Genomic DNA, 16361 nt, shown 5'->3' with positions numbered 1-16361 from the left:
CCTGTAGGCCAGAGGTGGAAGCTCCTCGAGGGCCGGTGTCCTGCAGGTTTTAGATCTCACCCTGGGTCAACACACCTGAATCAGATGATGAGTTCATTACCAGGCGTCTGGAGAACCTCGAGACATGTTGAGGAGGTCATTTAGCCATTTGAATCAGCTGTGATGGATCAAGGAGACATCTAAGACCTGCAGGACACCGGCCCTCGAGGCCTGGAGTCCGACACCCCTGTGCTATATATTAACACACATGCAATGAGACAATTATGATTATTGTTTTTGAACCTGAACCTGAACTTTTAACTTTTAAAACATGTAAACAGTCATCGTGTGTGTGTGTGTGTGTGTGTGTGTGTGTGTGTGTGTGTGTGTGTGCGTGCGTGCGTGCGTGCGTGCGTGCGTGCGTGCGTGTGCTGCAGTATGAATAAGGCGACTTTGGGAGCACACTCTATCAAGAAACGGGAAGAAAATTCTAAACAGATCCGAGAGGTTGTGACACACGTTCCTCATCCCAGCTACACCAGTGTCGCTCTGGGCAACGACCTCATGTTGCTCAAGGTAAGGAGATGATTCAGTGTCCAAAAGCAAGTAAAGAAAAAATGCAACATTTTCATATTAAATAAAGTATTTTCTCTTTAGACACGTTCACACACATTTCAACAAATCACTGCAGATATTTCAGGAAAATATAAAAATAAATGAGTGAATGACTGATGGTGCAAAAGTTCAGCACAATGCTGCATATTTATGTATATATTAGTGCTGCCAGTGTTAATCTCATTAAAATGACGTTAACGCCAAAACTGCATTAAAGCGGCAAATCTCTAATACCTCGTTAACAGATCACCACGCGGGGCGGGTTAGCTCGTTAACGTGTTAGCCACATCATTTTAACAAGATTAAATTAATTGACTTAATTAGATAATTAATAATAAGAATTAACTTAATTATATGTATACTTTTTTTTTTTTAGCTTAACAAACCAGCAAAGAAAACCGGGGCAGTCAAATGGCTCAAGTTACGCACAGCCAGAGACCCGGCAGCTGGCAGCACGTGTCTGGTGGCTGGATGGGGAATAACCGAAACAAAACAACCATCAGACGTCCTCAAGTCTGTCAATGTGACTGTGGTCGACAGGCAGACGTGCAACTCTCGTGATTATTACGACCACGACCCTGTTATCACTGATGACATGATATGTGCTGGTTCAGATGGTACAAACGTCGCTGATACCTGTCAGGTACGTATGAAGAATACATGTATTTTTCCTTGTTTCCTTGCATTCAGCTCAACACCTGAAACACTGTCATGTGTTTGTTCTTGCTGCAGGGGGATTCAGGAGGGCCGCTGTTGTGCGATGGAGCGCTGGTTGGAGTCACTTCTTTTGGACGGGGTTGTGGTGTCATTGAAAAACCTGGAGTCTACTCGTTTGTCTCAAGGAAACAACTGAAGTGGATCAAGGAAACATTAAAGTCAGCTTAAATGTCATGAAAGCACAGGCGTCAGTCTCTACGAGCAAGAGGAGAATCTTTGATGCTTTCATGTTAAATCTCTCGGTGATGTCTCTGTAGACCATTGTCCATTTTATCATTTCTCAGTTTTTAGCTTCTGCTAGCTTGCTCACATTCTGCACATGTAGCGGTGCTGTCACGGTCAGTCGTTTCCACTGCAGGAACTGAAGGCGGGAACATTAACTGGACTGACCTGAACACGTTTTTTAGCCATTCAGTATTAAAAAAGGCACAGCCACTGTGATGGTTTATGGATTGCTGTTTTTCATTTTAGCTGTTGTAATTACACGTGTATACACAACCCTGTATAAGTGTGATGACCTCGCAACGATCACGACAGCTCCAAAAGCAAGCTTCACATTTCTACAGGGGAAAATGAGCTTTTTTACCCTGCAATTTACTGATTTGTGAAAAGATGTTATTTTCACTCAAATTTTAATTTGTAATTTCTCTTTTTCAATTATTTTTAATTATCACACATAATCCATGAACATAAAACAAAGTGAGTTTATTCAGTCTGTCAGTCATGGTTTGTCACCATCTCCTGTGTTAGAAACTAAAGATTGTGGCCAGAATGTTTTTATGCTGAATTTTTAAGCATAAATTCTTGTGTATTTTATTGCTCTTTGAATATTTGTGCTAAAAAAAACAAACAAACAATCCTAAAACAACAATTTGTCCTGACACATTTTCTATTCTTTCTACTTTCGAATAAAGCTCGTGGCTCTTTCTTTCATTCATGGTTCTTTCAAAGCGTCCTGTTTTTTGCACCACATACTTCACTCTTTCACACTTTTCTTTTTTCGATTGTCACTTCTAACAACACGTGGCTGCAGTTTTGTCTCATACACAGCCACAACCTCGGGTCACAGTCGTTGATGCAGGGAGGTGTGATGAGCTGTGTCTCGGCCTCACCTGCCGACGAGCCCAAACCAAACTCCTAAATCTTTCACATTATTTTGCAATGAGGAATTGTTTCAGTCCTCCATTTTTAGTGTTTTTTTATGACCACAAGCCACAGAGCAAGAAGTCCCCTGGCCTGGACCCTGAACACATCACTCACCACAAACATCCTTAAACAACACCCTGACATGATGTGTGTCAGTCTTTAGAGCACAGAATGAAAATGACAATCTAAGCTTAGTTTCACAGTGATACAGACACAAGGAGCGATCCAGTGTCCTGTAACTGTAACCTCTGAGGAGAACAAAAACAGAACGAGGACAATAACACTCGTGCAGAGCGACAATGACAGATCTGGCTTGTTGAGCAATAACCTGTTCGAGGCATTAAACTGTCCATCTGTTCTAACTGCATGATTGACCCTGCATATGAATGTGATCACTTTGCTGATAATGCTTTATGCATTTACTTTAGCCTGTTGTGTCATGGTGCACTGTGTGCAGGCAGAGTAGGAACCAAAGACAAATTAAATGAAGCCTCATTGCTGTTACAGGAAATACAAAAACTCAGGCAAGGAGAAAACTGGACACACAGCCAGCTGAGATGATGCAACAAGGAACAGAGAAAACGGAGGACACAGCAGCTAACAAGACCATGACTAACAGGTGGGAAGACAACTGGAACTAACTACAGAGTAAAGAGACACAATGCACACAGGACGAGAGAAAAGAAACCAACACAGAGACCAGGACTAAGACACGTGAACGTGACACTGACATGGAGACATGACGGACACAGACTGGACACAGAAAAGAACTGACATCATCAGGAACTACGGACTAGTCCAGGGGTGGGGAACTCCAGGCCTCAAGGGCCGGTGTCCTGCAGGTCTTAGATGTGTCCTTGATCCAACACAGCTGATTTAAATGGTTAAATGACCTCCACAACATGTATTGAAGTTCTCCAGAGGCTGGTAATGAACTAATCATGTGATTCAGGTGTGTTGACCCAGGGTGAGATCTAAAGCCTGCAGGACACCGGCCCTGGACTAGACTATCATACTCAACACTAAATACCACAGAGTGAAAGTAAATCATCCAAAAGAATAAATAATAAATTTAAAAAAATCAAACTTCTGGTCAAAGACCCAGGACCGTGACATGTTAGGTGATGTTATCATTATTCACAGCTTTCAGTTTTGTACACAGTCCAACCGGTTTGTTGTTTGTCACCTGTTTATGGGCCTTTATTTATCAGGCTGCAAACTTCCTGTTTGGGTCCCTTAGTCCCGCTGTAAGCTTCAGTCCAGGTTGCTAGGCAAAAGTTTAATGAAGGAGTCCCTCATGGCCGTTTGCATGTTCCAAACTTTAGAAGGAACGGCACTCTAACTCACATCCTGTCACATGAGCAGTTTTAACTTTAACACGGTCTAAATAGGACACAGGAAGACAAACAGTCCAGGATGATCTACAGCAACAAAACCAGCCTGCTATGTGCACACAGTCTGTTAGAGGTGACAGTGACACTAGGGATGGGTATCGTTTAGGTTTTGTCTGATACCGGTGCCAAACCGGTAATTTTGAAACGGTGCCGGTGCTTAAACGGTGCTCGAACCGATGCTTAAAGAATGGAGAACACACACTTTGTCCAAAACCCTCTCATGTTTAGCTTTTTTTGTCATGGTCCAGAGTCTGTGACTCCATGTTTATGTTTTAGTTTATTGTTATTCTGGGGTGTTGTACTGTCCTTTTTTCACGTTTCGTGTTCCTATGTTCTGTTGTTTGTGTGTGTTGTGTCATTACGTGTATGTGTTCCTGTCTTGTTCTGAAGGTCCTTTTCTTATGTGAGTGTGTTCAGCTTACGTTTCACCTGCCTCGTCAGTCATGATTTCACCCAGGTGTGCTTCCCTCCTGTCTCCCATCCCCTGATTACTGCTGTGTGTATTTAAGCCCTGTGTGTTCTTCTGCCTGTTGCCGGGTTGTCTCCCTCTGTCGTCTGTGTTCGTTCTGTGTCATCTACCTGCGTCTGCCTGCTTTGCCATTTCAGTTCTGTGTTGTGTTTTTTCTCCAGTTTAGGTTTTGCTTTGTTTCCGTCCACACCTTTGAATGAAATGGATGTTACTACACTGCCTTCCCAAGTGACTCCCAATCACATAAGAGTATGAGACAGTGGACCTTTTTTACTTAGGGGTGTACTCACTTTTGTTGCTGCCACCTTTGCTTGGTTTAGGCAATAATGGCTGTGTTTGAGTTATTTTGAGGTGACAGCAAATTTACACTGTTATACAAGCTGTACACTGACTACTTTACATTGTAGCAAAGTGTCACATCTTCAATGTTGTCCCATGAAAAATGTGAGGGGTGTACTCACTTTTGTGAGATACTGTATCCATCCATCTCTCTCACACACAGAGTCAGATTTTAATGTTTATGCCTTTAATTGAAGAACAACTTTATTTCATATTTGGTAAATTCTTTTATTACAGAGACTAAACTCACAATGTTTAAGCTTGAAGTGAGCTCATAGCAGACTCCAGCTGACTGCAGTTGTATTAAAAGCAGTGATGGTTTCTCTGAGTGAAGGTGAGCTGCTGGCAGGAACACAGTTTGTAGGAATACACCCGGAGCGTCTGCAGGGAGAAAAGGAGAAGCTAGAAGCTGCTGTGGTGCGTTTGAAGAGTCTTTGCTTGTAATCGGGTTCATAGAGAGACTGAGGAAGTGACATTTCTCCATTTCTGAATAATCACACCAACACTTGTCACCTTCTCACCAAGCTTATCGCTGATGATCTTGTTGTCTACCCCAGTGTACGTCTTCAGTCGTGTCCCTGATGTCCTTCGGTCTTACCCACGGTGATAGGAGGTGAGCATGGAGTGAATTGATTCAGTGGATCGGTGTGCTTCATACACTTAATGAGTAATCTGTAATCAGTTTCAGCAGAGGATCAAATAATTAGTGTGGCTGATTGAGGGAAATAGAGTTCAGTTATTGTATTCTGAAGTATTGGTCAGTAGTTTGTACGCTCTGTCCTTTCAGATCATTTGCTTTCATAAATATTCTAATTAAAATGGGGCATTTAGAAACACTCATGAGTGTAACTGACAGTGTGGACACACACCCACTGAAACTGTGAGCTGTTGCTAGAAACATTCATACGTGTTGCTCAAAGTGTTGCACCAAGATTTGATGTGAGATAATGCACGATATAAAAAGAGCTTAAGGTCATCACTTATGACCAGTCTGAGCACAGGCATTAGAACAACATCAGCACTCCTCAGTTTTGTGTGTGATTCATCACAGCGGGTTTCACTGCATTCAACATCTGATCTACCACAGCCAGGAAAAATGTTCTGCCTGAGGAGTTTCGGTCTTTTCCTCTCGTGCGTGCTCCTCTTCATCACACAGCCAGGTGAGTAACGTTTCTATTGGGCTTTAATGAATGATTGTGTTATGTAAACAACAAAGAACACATTGCTGATATCTTGGTGCAGTGTTTTTCCACTCATCTGTTCTTGACTTGATCATGTGCTGATTTATGTTTTTGGATATTTTCTTTTTGTTTCAGGTCACGGTTCTGAGATCATTCAAGGGAAAGAAGTCGAGCCGCACTCGCTGCCTTTCATGGCTTATTTAAGAAGTAAACTGTCTTCGTGTGGAGGGACATTGATCCATCCACAGTGGGTGCTGACGGCTGCCCACTGCACTCGGTAGGAACATGAACTTTTAATTTTTTCTTATTTTTTTCTAAAAAATAAAATTACATTATTTATTTTTTACAGACAGTGTGAAACATTGTCTCCTTTGTTAATTGTGATAAATTGTAATGTCCATGCACTCACTCTACTAATACATACTGGTTTAGAGTGAGTGCATTACCATTTTACTGCAAAGGTCAGTACAAACATTTGGGCCCGTTGCTATATCTACATGTCTTTCCTCATCTTATATTCTTGTTTTCTTACATTATAGACAGAAACCAAACAGGTGAATGTGTTTGTGGAAACCACTCAAAGTTTGTCTTCATGAAATGTGTGAAAGACAACAGCTTGAATGAAAACAGAGGCTTATCACATCATAAATGTATTTAAAAAAACAAATGTTTCTCTAATTCAGCTTTCATTACATTCACACATGAAGAAAATCTGCCTTTTAAATAGTAAAGCTGAACGTTTTAAGGTGTTCCAGCTGCTCCAGAGCTGGACCAAGAAAGTAGGAAGTAAAATCGATCCAGAGTCTTCAAAGGTCAAAACACACACGTTTCTATAATTTTACATGTCAAGCTGTTTAAACCAAGAACTGTACAGATATTTACAACTCTTAAAACATTTTATATTATTGAATTCTTATTTTTTTTCTTATTCTTGATTTATAATATTTTATATTGTTGAAGTTTGTATTTCAGCTGGAGGAAATACGATGCTACGATGTTGCTAAGTCTCTAATGATCATCAGAGACTTAGTAACAGCCATTACGCAGCCAGATGTATTAATATATACACTAATAGCATTAATATGATTATTCTTATAGAAACTCCTGATCTGTTAACCCTCTAAATGTGTAACTTTTCTTTGACAGTATGTATAAGGTGGTCCTGGGAGCGCACTCCATCAGGAAAAAGGAAAAAGATTCAAAGCAGATCCGAGAGGTTGAGAAACTTTTTCCACATCCCAACTATACCCATGTAACCAAGGGCAACGACCTCATGTTGGTGAAGGTAAGGTGGTAAACTAATCCCCAAAAACAAGTCAAGTAAAAATGCAACAGGATTAATGCATTTGTTTTTACCTTACATGACGTATGTCTGTGTATGTCTACGTTTCAATAATACTGCACATATTTCCCATTTTCAAAGTAAAACATGCAAATAGATGACGGTTCAAGACTTTAGCACAGTGCTGCATAAATATAAGCTTTAAGACCAACTCTGTAAAGTTACTACATCAGTGTCACTCAGTGTTTCTTTTTTTAGCTTCAGGAACCAGTGACTCTGACCAGGGCAGTGAAGTGGCTCAAGTTTGGCAACACTGTGAGAGACCCGGCAGCTGGCAGCAGGTGTCTGGTGGCTGGATGGGGACGAACCGAAACAAAACGAACATCAGACGTCCTCAAGTCTGTCAATGTGACTGTGGTCGGCAGGCAGAAGTGCAACTCTCGTGATTATTACAACCACAGACCTAAGATCACCAAACACATGATATGTGCTGGTTCAGATGGTACAAACGTCGCTGATACCTGTCAGGTACGTATGAAGAATACATGTATTTTTCCTTGTTTGAGGTAAATGTTCATTCAGCTCAACACCTGAAACACTGTCATGTGTTTGTTCTTGCTGCAGGGGGATTCAGGAGGCCCGCTGTTGTGCGATGGAGCGCTGGTTGGAGTCACTTCTTTTGGACGGGGTTGTGGTATCATTAAAAAACCTGGAGTCTACTCGTTTGTCTCAAGGAAACAACTAAAGTGGATCAAGAAGACAATGAAATCATTCTGAATGTCATGAAAGCACAGGCGTCAGGCTGCACGAGCAAGATGAGAACCTTTGATGGTTTATGGTAAATCTGTCAGTGCTGTGTCTGTAGACCATTCTGCATTTGATCATTTTAGTGTTTCTCTTACATTTCATTATATTTTAGCTTCTGCTTTGCAATAATTGTTACACACTCTGCGCATATACAGTATGATAGCAGCCCTCTGTTGGTTAGTCCATTACTGCCATTGAAGGAACTTAAAGCAGGCACAATGTGGCACAAACATTAACTGGACCCCAAACCAGTTAATGGGGGGGGGGGTAAATCAGCTTCCTGAAACAAGCTGCAAATTCCTGCTGCAGGACTTATTTTCATTTTGCTCTCTTCAGAGAGATTCACCACCTCCTGTATTATATTCTTTCTTTTTTTTGCACGCTTTCTCATTTGTTCATTTCTCATTCCAATTATTTGTGCTTAAAAACCAACAATGATATTTCTCTAACTTTCTAATAAAGCTGAACGCATGAATAAAAAGACACATTTCCGTCCTCTTTCTTTCATTGTTTCAGAGGATCTCTGACATCCAGCACATCCATAAAGTCATGATTTCAGCATCTCCACCAACTCTGTGTCTTTGTTTATCTCATTATTATTCCAGCAGCCTTCTTTATTTAAAGTTTAGAACAACATAGTTAATATTATTTATGATAAATGTGACCTCAGGTGTTAAAACAATATCAGCACATCTCATTTCCCATTGGTCTGTTTTTACTGTCTGACTGAGGGTGAGATCACATCCTGTGAGCTCAACATAGAAACTCTGAGTCGTTGAGTTTCAGAGCATTTCACACCTGATAAAGAAAAGAGAAGAAGAAATGATCTGCATGAGAACAAGAAGGAAGTGTTTGCATGTGTGGTGTAATAAAGAGCTGCTAATCACCCTATAAACTGAAGTCTGACAGGTCTGCAGAGGAGCAGGACGCTGAGGATTAATATTAATGATATATTTCTGTTCTGTTCCTTCAGAACCAAAGTAACAAATTGCTTCACTGGACTGACCAAAAAATTTAAAACATGTGAAAATATATTAAATGAATAATAATAATAAAAACAGAAGGGAATAAAAAAAAAACACAAAGCAAAAAATATCAAGACATAAAACATTCTACAAAAGCCAGACTGCTTAAGTAGTCCTGCACTGCCGGGACTGCGATCCCAAACTCCTGAGAAGGAAACAGTGGTAGCTGATACCGGAGACACATCTCAATGACATGAATGAGTCATAAGCAGGGCTGGGACAAAAAATCAGCCCAGGCATTTTATGATATACAATTTTTATTCGTTATCAAGAATAGCATAAAACATAACAACCAAACAGAAAAGAAAGAGAAAAAAAATTTACACATCCACACACACACAAAACATGTTTTCACTCAATTATTTAAAGTTATTCCTCACGAAAGAACTGCTGCTATTTTAGGAGGAAATGAGGGTCTCTTTCTCAATGTTTGGTCCCCTTTGCTTTCTTATTTGCCAAATGTTTTGTCCCAACTGTTGAGGGGGGGTGGTTGCGATTAAGATGTTCTCAGTTAAATAGGAAGTAAGTGTAAAGGACAATTCATTCTTAGAGTTTATCTTTTTGTCTTTCTATATCTGTGGGTAATTGAGTGAAAATGTGTTTTGTGTGTGTGTGTGTGTGTGTGTGTGTGTGTGTGTGTGTGTGTGTGTGTGTGTGTGTGTGTGTGTGTGTGTGTGTGTGTGTGTGTGTGTGTGGATGTGTAATTTTTTTTCTCTCTTTCTTTTCTTTCTTTTCTTTTCTGTTTGGTTGTCATGTTTTGTGCTACTCTTGATAACGAATAAAAATTGTATATCTAAAAAATACCAAAAAAAACCCTCCATATATCTCGTTCTGGGTGTGGAGACTGCAGGGACAGACCCAAAGGGGTTAATAAAAGTTAATTTTCTTAAAAAAGCTAATCCAACAAAGCCTGTAGTAAGGGGTAATGGGACATAAAAGGTAACCAAAACTCAGATAGAAAGGTAGTTGTAGTCAACTACACTCGCCTGAAACCACAAGATTTAATTGAACGTAATCTCTGGCTGGACTGGGTGGCTCAAAATAGGGAACAGCATGTAGATGATTGTGTTGCCTGTGCCACAGCTAGGCCTCGTTTGTCCACTGAACCTGCGCCTCTGTATCCAGAGGATGAGTGGGGTTATAATTGTATGTTGAGGCTGACTAGAGAAGCTGTGTCCACAGGAGAGTGCACCACACTGTCAAGTTTATATCCAGCAATTGACAAGCGCACACAGGTAGGATCATTTATACCCAAACAAAATAATTACACATGTTTTAAATTCTCAACGGACAGTGTGAAATACTCTCATGGGAAGGACCACAAATAATGGAAGTGACACAAACACCATAATAGGTAAATGGGCTAGAAGTGGGTTGTATTATTACTGTGGACATCAAACCCTTTGGGGAGTGTGGGGACATGTGCTATGGTGCGGTTAGAGGCACCAATGATGCCTATAGGGAGTAAGGTAAAAGCTATACCACAACATGACACGCGCACATTGATGTGTATGTGCCATGTTTGGTGACATGTGTTGTACTTTCATTCCCAGCAACACTGCTCCAGATGGCTCTGTAACCAGGGCTCTGGAGGGTTTGAAAATGTTGTCCAAAACTATGCATGAACATTCGGGAGTCAATAATGCGCCGGAGAACTGGGTGACATCTGTGTTTGGCCAATGGAAGGGTGTGTTTATGTCTGCCATGTTTTCTCTTGTTACTTTCATGGGAATATTGGTTACAGGTTGTTGTCTCATTCCTTGTGCCAGACGAGTGCTGGAGAAACTGATAGAGAAGTCCATGAATCCTGGGTGCCACTTCCTGGCTGACCCGTTCTGCACTCCGAGGAGCCTCAGGTTGAGCTTCTTCCAGAGCTCCTTCTGGGCTGAAATGCGAAAGAGGAAGCAAAGTCACACTCTGTGTAGTTATGCTGCCTTGTGATGTCCCAGCTACTGGCTGAGACTGGGTCACCTCTGGTGTAGCTGCCATTGACTGAGGCTGAGTCACCCCTGTGGTGGCTCCCTCTGCCTGCCGGAAGAGAAAGAACAGACCATGCTGATGCAGTGGCCGTACTTGCGACTCTTCCTGACACTCTGTGGTCAGCAGGACCCACAGATGTGGGCCTGGCAACTTTATTTCAGCTGAAGTCAATGGACTCAATGATAAGGATAATCAATTCAAATGTAAAGAGGTCCAGTTAGAGAGAATATCCTTAAACAAAGATTCAAGATTCAAAGTGTTTAATGTCATATGTACAAGAAGAAAAAGCATTTCTCTATGCAACGAAAGTCTTTCTTTGCTTCCAAACACAAATGCCGGTTAGGTTTCAGAAGATCATAAAGTTCCACATACATTATAATTCAATACAAGATTTATATTGAAGTAGCCTAACAGTGGTATCAGTGTCTGCAAATGTCAAATAAAGAAAGTACAGTTTAGCAATAATTATTATTAATTTTCACAATGAAGGAGCAGAGAATAAATGAGAAACATCAAACATCTGAGTTCAGATCTGAACTGCAGCCCGCCTGTTGGTGACCAAGGCTCTATGATGTGTTGCCAAAAGTGTCAAACAACACCCAGCGGCACTGTGAGCTGCACATAAACCACAGGTGCTAAAACACAATCAGCCATCAGTTCACGTCTCTATTTTTGCTGACTCATCGTTGGATCACATCCTGTGAGCTCAACAGAAAATGCTCGGTGCTTTTAAGAATCTGATAAAAGAGAGATAAGAAGAAATGTTCTGCTGAGAAAAGTATTTTTATCTCATGTGTTGTCACAGTCTGCGCTGGCAGACCGTGGGGTTGTGGGGACAGAGGACCCAAATGCTGGACTCTTGGAAGCAGACAGTGTGTTTGTTTACAGTGTCGTTGTGGTGGAATTAAGGCACGACGGGTCCAAGAATCATAGTTTTGAGCCATTTTATTGAGCACTTCTCACCACAACACACACCAACCCCTGAGTCCCCGTGTGTTAACTCGCCCTACATGCACGGCACCGCAGACCACGCCCCACCACAGTCGTAAATAATTGCACAACAAACAATCCCCCTGCACCCCGATTGCCGTTCCGTGTCTTCTTCCCAGTGCTCGTGCTCCATGTCTCATGATACTCCTTGCACACTGCCCCCTGAAGATGCCTGTAAACTGGTGCTCAAACACACATATGCACCGAGGGACAGCAGCACCAAAAATACACAAGTCCAGAAACTATTCCTGAGCCCTGGGTCCCTCAGACCCAGCTCCCTGACATGTGTGGAGCAACACAGTTTAATAAAAAGAGCTGATCAATGTCAACTAAATGTAACACCTGCTTAGTATAGTAGGGTTAAACTTATAGACTAGATTCGAGAGGAGTAAAATAAATTTGAGAGAATTGAGTGTTGAACAGCCGGCAGATTTATTACAATGTTACAGTGGTGCAATAATCCAATGTAAACAGCATAGAAAATTAACAGAAGATCAACAGAGAAGAGCGCTCTTTTGAAAATAACAACAAAATAAAATAAAATAAGTAGTCTCTTTAGACCTGACTCCTGATGAGCAGGATATTGGGAGTTCAATAGTTTCCCAGAGAAACAATCCGTATGAAGTAAGCAGTTTTTGCTCTTGCTTATCTGAAATCCTGCGATTCGAAGTAATTCAGACTGTAGCTCTACTCCTGCATCCAGAACAGCTGGCCACACTGCTTTTGGATTCGCCAAGAGTTTTCACAGGGTCTGGCTCGCCATCCATATCCAGAACCACTTCAGATCCAGGATCACAAAAAACCAGTCGGAATTCCCAAGAAACAAATACACGCTCTGCCTGGTTTTGGTCGAGAGTAAAACACATAAAGGCCTTGTGTAGCTTGTTATTTGCTCTCGGTGTCTTGCTCCGTTTTGCCTAGCTTAATGCAGCAACGTGCTTTTGTTGCATTCACTGAACTACGGAAAATCAAAGTGTGTTCAAGGGGTGTCGGAAATAATAATACCAGGTAAAAACAAGAAAATACTAGTAACCATGTCTATAGGGGTTACACCCTCCCCCTTTGAATAAACATGAGTGCCTTCATGTACTTAAAATGTATCTAAACATCATAGATTTGAGTGTTTTCATAGCTACTAAACGACTCAAGAGCTTGGTTAAAGTTATCCAGAAATCGTTGTGCAAAGGATATAAGGGGTTGACCCAACTGGGGGTAATGAAACCGTCCTGGGGGTCGCTTTAATCTCTCAGATTTTCTCACTTGAGGTGTTTCAGGAGTTATTTCAGGTGTTTGTTCAGCATGTTGGTCAGTGATATTTTCACTCTGCTCTATGTTTTCTATCTCAACATCTGGTTCTCCTTGAACTTGGACAATATGATTCTCTCCCATGATGTTGGAGTGAGATTCCTCATTCAGCAATTCAGGTTCAGTTTGATTTCCCTGTCCATGGTCATTCTCGTCCGAGATTGTCTCTATTGGTTGAAGCAAAGAGTTGTCACTTTTGAGCGTACATGGATCATTTTGAATTTCGGAGCTTGTTGTCTCATTTTGCACATGGGAATGGTTTTGAGTTTGGTCACAAATTCTGATAAACGTCTTGGTTTGGATTGAGGGATGACTTGAAATGCATTCATACTCCTCCTCAGACTCTGACATTTCTGTATCTTTAGGTTCAGAAGGGCTCTGCCGAGTCTTAGGTCGACGTGGAGGTTTGGGCTTTGTCTCAACCTCATCCTCAATGTCTGAGAGATCACCACATGCAAGTAAAAGGTCTCGATGAAGAGTCCTGCTCGGACCACCACCCTTCTCCGGTTGGACCACATACACAGGAACATTTTCCAGTTTCTTAACAACACGGTACACCATGTGTTCCCATTTATCGCCAAGTTTGTGTTTACTGCGCAAACGAATGTTCTTGACTAAGACTCTGTCCCCAGCTTGAAGTGTGGACTCTCTGACTTTTTTATCAAACCTGTTCTTGTTTTGCTCAGCAACTCTCTTGGAGTTTTCGAGTGCAATCTGGTAACTTTCCTCAAGCCTAGCTTTCAGATTGCGCACATACTGGGAATGGGATGTTGGTGAGTCCCCTGTAACTGGCAACCCAAAGGCAAGGTCGACTGGTAGCTTGGGTTTTCGACCAAACATTAGCTCGTAAGGGCTAAACCCGGTAACCTCACTCTTTGAACAGTTGTAGGCGTGGGTAAGAGGCTTGACAAAATCACGCCAATGAATCTTTTGCTCATCCTTCAGAGTGCCCAGCATACCAAGCAGGGTGCGATTGAATCGCTCAACGGGGTTACCTCTTGGGTGATAAGGACTGGTCCTTACTTTTTTAATGCCTGTGGTTGAGCACAATTCCCTAATCACATGTGACTCAAAATCCCTCCCCTGGTCACTATGGAGGCGTTCGGGGAACCCATAGTGAACTAAAAAGTTTTCCCAAAGGTTTTTGGCCACAGTGGTTGCCTTTTGGTCTCGGGTGGGCAAGGCCACTGCATATTTCGTGAAATGATCTGTGATGACCAACACGTCTTTGGTACTCTTACTGTCGGGTTCAATAGAAAGAAAGTCCATACACACCAATTCCATTGGGCGTGTGGTTTTGATGTTAACCAGTGGTGCTGCTTTTTCAGGCAAGGACTTCCTTCTAACACAACGACCACAGTTCTTTATTTTAGTCTCAATATCAGCACCCATCTTAGGCCAATAAAATCTTGCCCTCACTAGATCATGAGTCCTCTCCCACCCCATATGACCCATATCATCATGGAGCAGCTTGAGAACAGTAGACCTAAGAGAGACAGGGAGTACAAGCTGGTAAGTTGTAACTGAGTCACACTGTCGTTTCCTATACAGAAGGCCATTTCTCATTTCAAAACGTTTCCATTCTCTGAGCATCAGTTTTATGTCAAATGTTTCAGACCTGTTTTCGCATGGAACATCAGCACCAGATTCTAGTAACTGAATGACGTGGTTTATGCTTGGGTCAGATCTTTGGTGTTCTTTAAGCTCATGCTCAGAAAACAAGGGAGCAGCTACTTGACCAGATGTTTCAGCATCACTGTATGCATCAGGAATGGCATCAGCACTCATAGCCAAGGACTCAACCAGAATGACACAAGGTGAGTTCTCACTGTTCTCATTGAGAAGATGCTTATTACATATAGCTGCTACAGTGTCAGGGCATACACTGTTAGAGCTTGGAAGGGATCCGAGAAGGCGTGAGGTGAGTTGTTGAATCCTGTTTTCCTCTTCCAATGTCACACTATCTGCAGCCAGAGTTTGATGAGGCCTCCGTGATAGGCCGTCGGCATCCTGGTTAGCCTTCCCAGCTCTGTATTTGATTTGGAAGTTGAAGGTAGACAACGCTGCTAACCAGCGATAACTCGCTGCGTCAAGTTTTGCCGTGGTCAGAATATATGTAAGCGGGTTGTTATCCGTTACAACGATGAACTCGTTACCGTAAAGGTAATCATGGAATTTTTCGACAATGGACCATTTCAGAGCTAGAAATTCTAGCTTATGAGCTGGATATCTGGTCTCGCTTGGTGTCAATCCCCTACTAGCATAGGCAATGACGCGCATTTTACCATCCTGCTCCTGATAAAGAGCGGCACCCAGGCCCGTGGTACTAGCGTCAGTGTGCAGAGCATATTGGAGCTTTGGATCTGCAAACCCCAATACAGGGGATGATGTTAACTTCTCCTTAATGCATTCAAAGGCTGACTGACAAACAGGTGTCCATCTGTCTGCAAAGGGTTCTCGAGGATTGAGATATTTAGAAGTGCCTGTTTGTTTCTGGCCTTTTCTGAGAGGTGGATAGCCACATGTGAGATCGTTTAAGGGCCGGACTATCTTTGAATAGTCCTTAACAAATCGACGATAATAGCCTGTGAACCCTAAAAATGACTTCAGCTGTTTCAAGTTTTGTGGCACTGGCCAGGTCTTGATAGCAGCAACCTTTTCAGGATCAGTCTGCACACCATTTTTGGAGACAATATGGCCCAAATATTTAACTGATGTCTGGAAAAAGCGACATTTTTTCGGGGACAACTTTAAGCCATATTCACGAAGACGGTCCAAAACATGCTTTAGCCTCTGTTCATGTTGCTCGAGGGAGTCTGAGAAAACAATCAAATCGTCTAGGAAGACGAGTACCTCCTTGAGATTAATGTCTCCCATACACCTCTCCATTAACCTCTGAAAGGTGCTGGGAGCATTTGTGATGCCTTGGGGCATTCGATTGAACTCATAAAACCCCAGTGGGCATACGAAGGCTGTTTTGGCTTTATCCTCCTCCTCCATCTCTATCTGGTAATAGCCTGACTTCAAGTCCATGACAGAAAACCAGTTTGAACCAGATAGGGCGGAGAAGGTCTCTTCGAGGTTTGGCAACGCGTAAGCATCTTTTACCGTTTGCACATTAAGCTTGCGGTA

The 16361-nt window shown here is 42.1% G+C and overlaps 2 protein-coding genes across 2 annotated transcripts in view; both read left to right on the top strand.

Annotated features, from left to right (window-relative positions):
* Window positions 1–1479, top strand: part of LOC146621878 (granzyme K-like) — a 2837-nt gene extending 1358 nt beyond the window's left edge. Inside the window, exons 3-5 of the mRNA XM_085367617.1 lie at window positions 417–555; window positions 971–1237; window positions 1327–1479. Of these exons, the coding sequence (XP_085223743.1) occupies window positions 417–555; window positions 971–1237; window positions 1327–1479 (559 nt within the window). The remainder of the gene's footprint in view (window positions 1–416; window positions 556–970; window positions 1238–1326) is intronic.
* A 4276-nt stretch (window positions 1480–5755) lies between these two features.
* On the top strand, window positions 5756–7899 carry LOC146621877 (granzyme K-like). The gene is made up of 5 exons (XM_085367612.1): window positions 5756–5819; window positions 5976–6117; window positions 6987–7125; window positions 7381–7650; window positions 7747–7899. Exons 1-5 carry the CDS (start codon window positions 5756–5758, stop codon window positions 7897–7899), a joined length of 768 nt encoding a protein of 255 aa, XP_085223738.1.
* The last annotated feature ends 8462 nt before the right edge of the window (window positions 7900–16361 follow it).

The sequence above is a fragment of the Diplotaxodon limnothrissa genome, linkage group LG12 (assembly GCF_057381915.1).
Source record: "Diplotaxodon limnothrissa isolate DT_005_m linkage group LG12, D_limnothrissa_male_GT1.1, whole genome shotgun sequence".
Classification (NCBI taxonomy): domain Eukaryota; kingdom Metazoa; phylum Chordata; class Actinopteri; order Cichliformes; family Cichlidae; genus Diplotaxodon; species Diplotaxodon limnothrissa.
Note: the sequence above shows the minus strand (reverse complement) of the source record. Positions and strands in the feature narration are given on the sequence as shown.

Bases quoted from the DNA above. Each gene is read 5' to 3' on its own strand.
- LOC146621877 (XM_085367612.1), top strand. From the start codon at position 5,756: ATGTTCTGCCTGAGGAGTTTCGGTCTTTTCCTCTCGTGCGTGCTCCTC. The intron at 5,820-5,975 runs GTGAGTAACGTT...TTTTTGTTTCAG, and splicing joins CCTCTTCATCACACAGCCAG to GTCACGGTTCTGAGATCATT. The intron at 7,651-7,746 runs GTACGTATGAAG...TTCTTGCTGCAG, and splicing joins ACGTCGCTGATACCTGTCAG to GGGGATTCAGGAGGCCCGCT.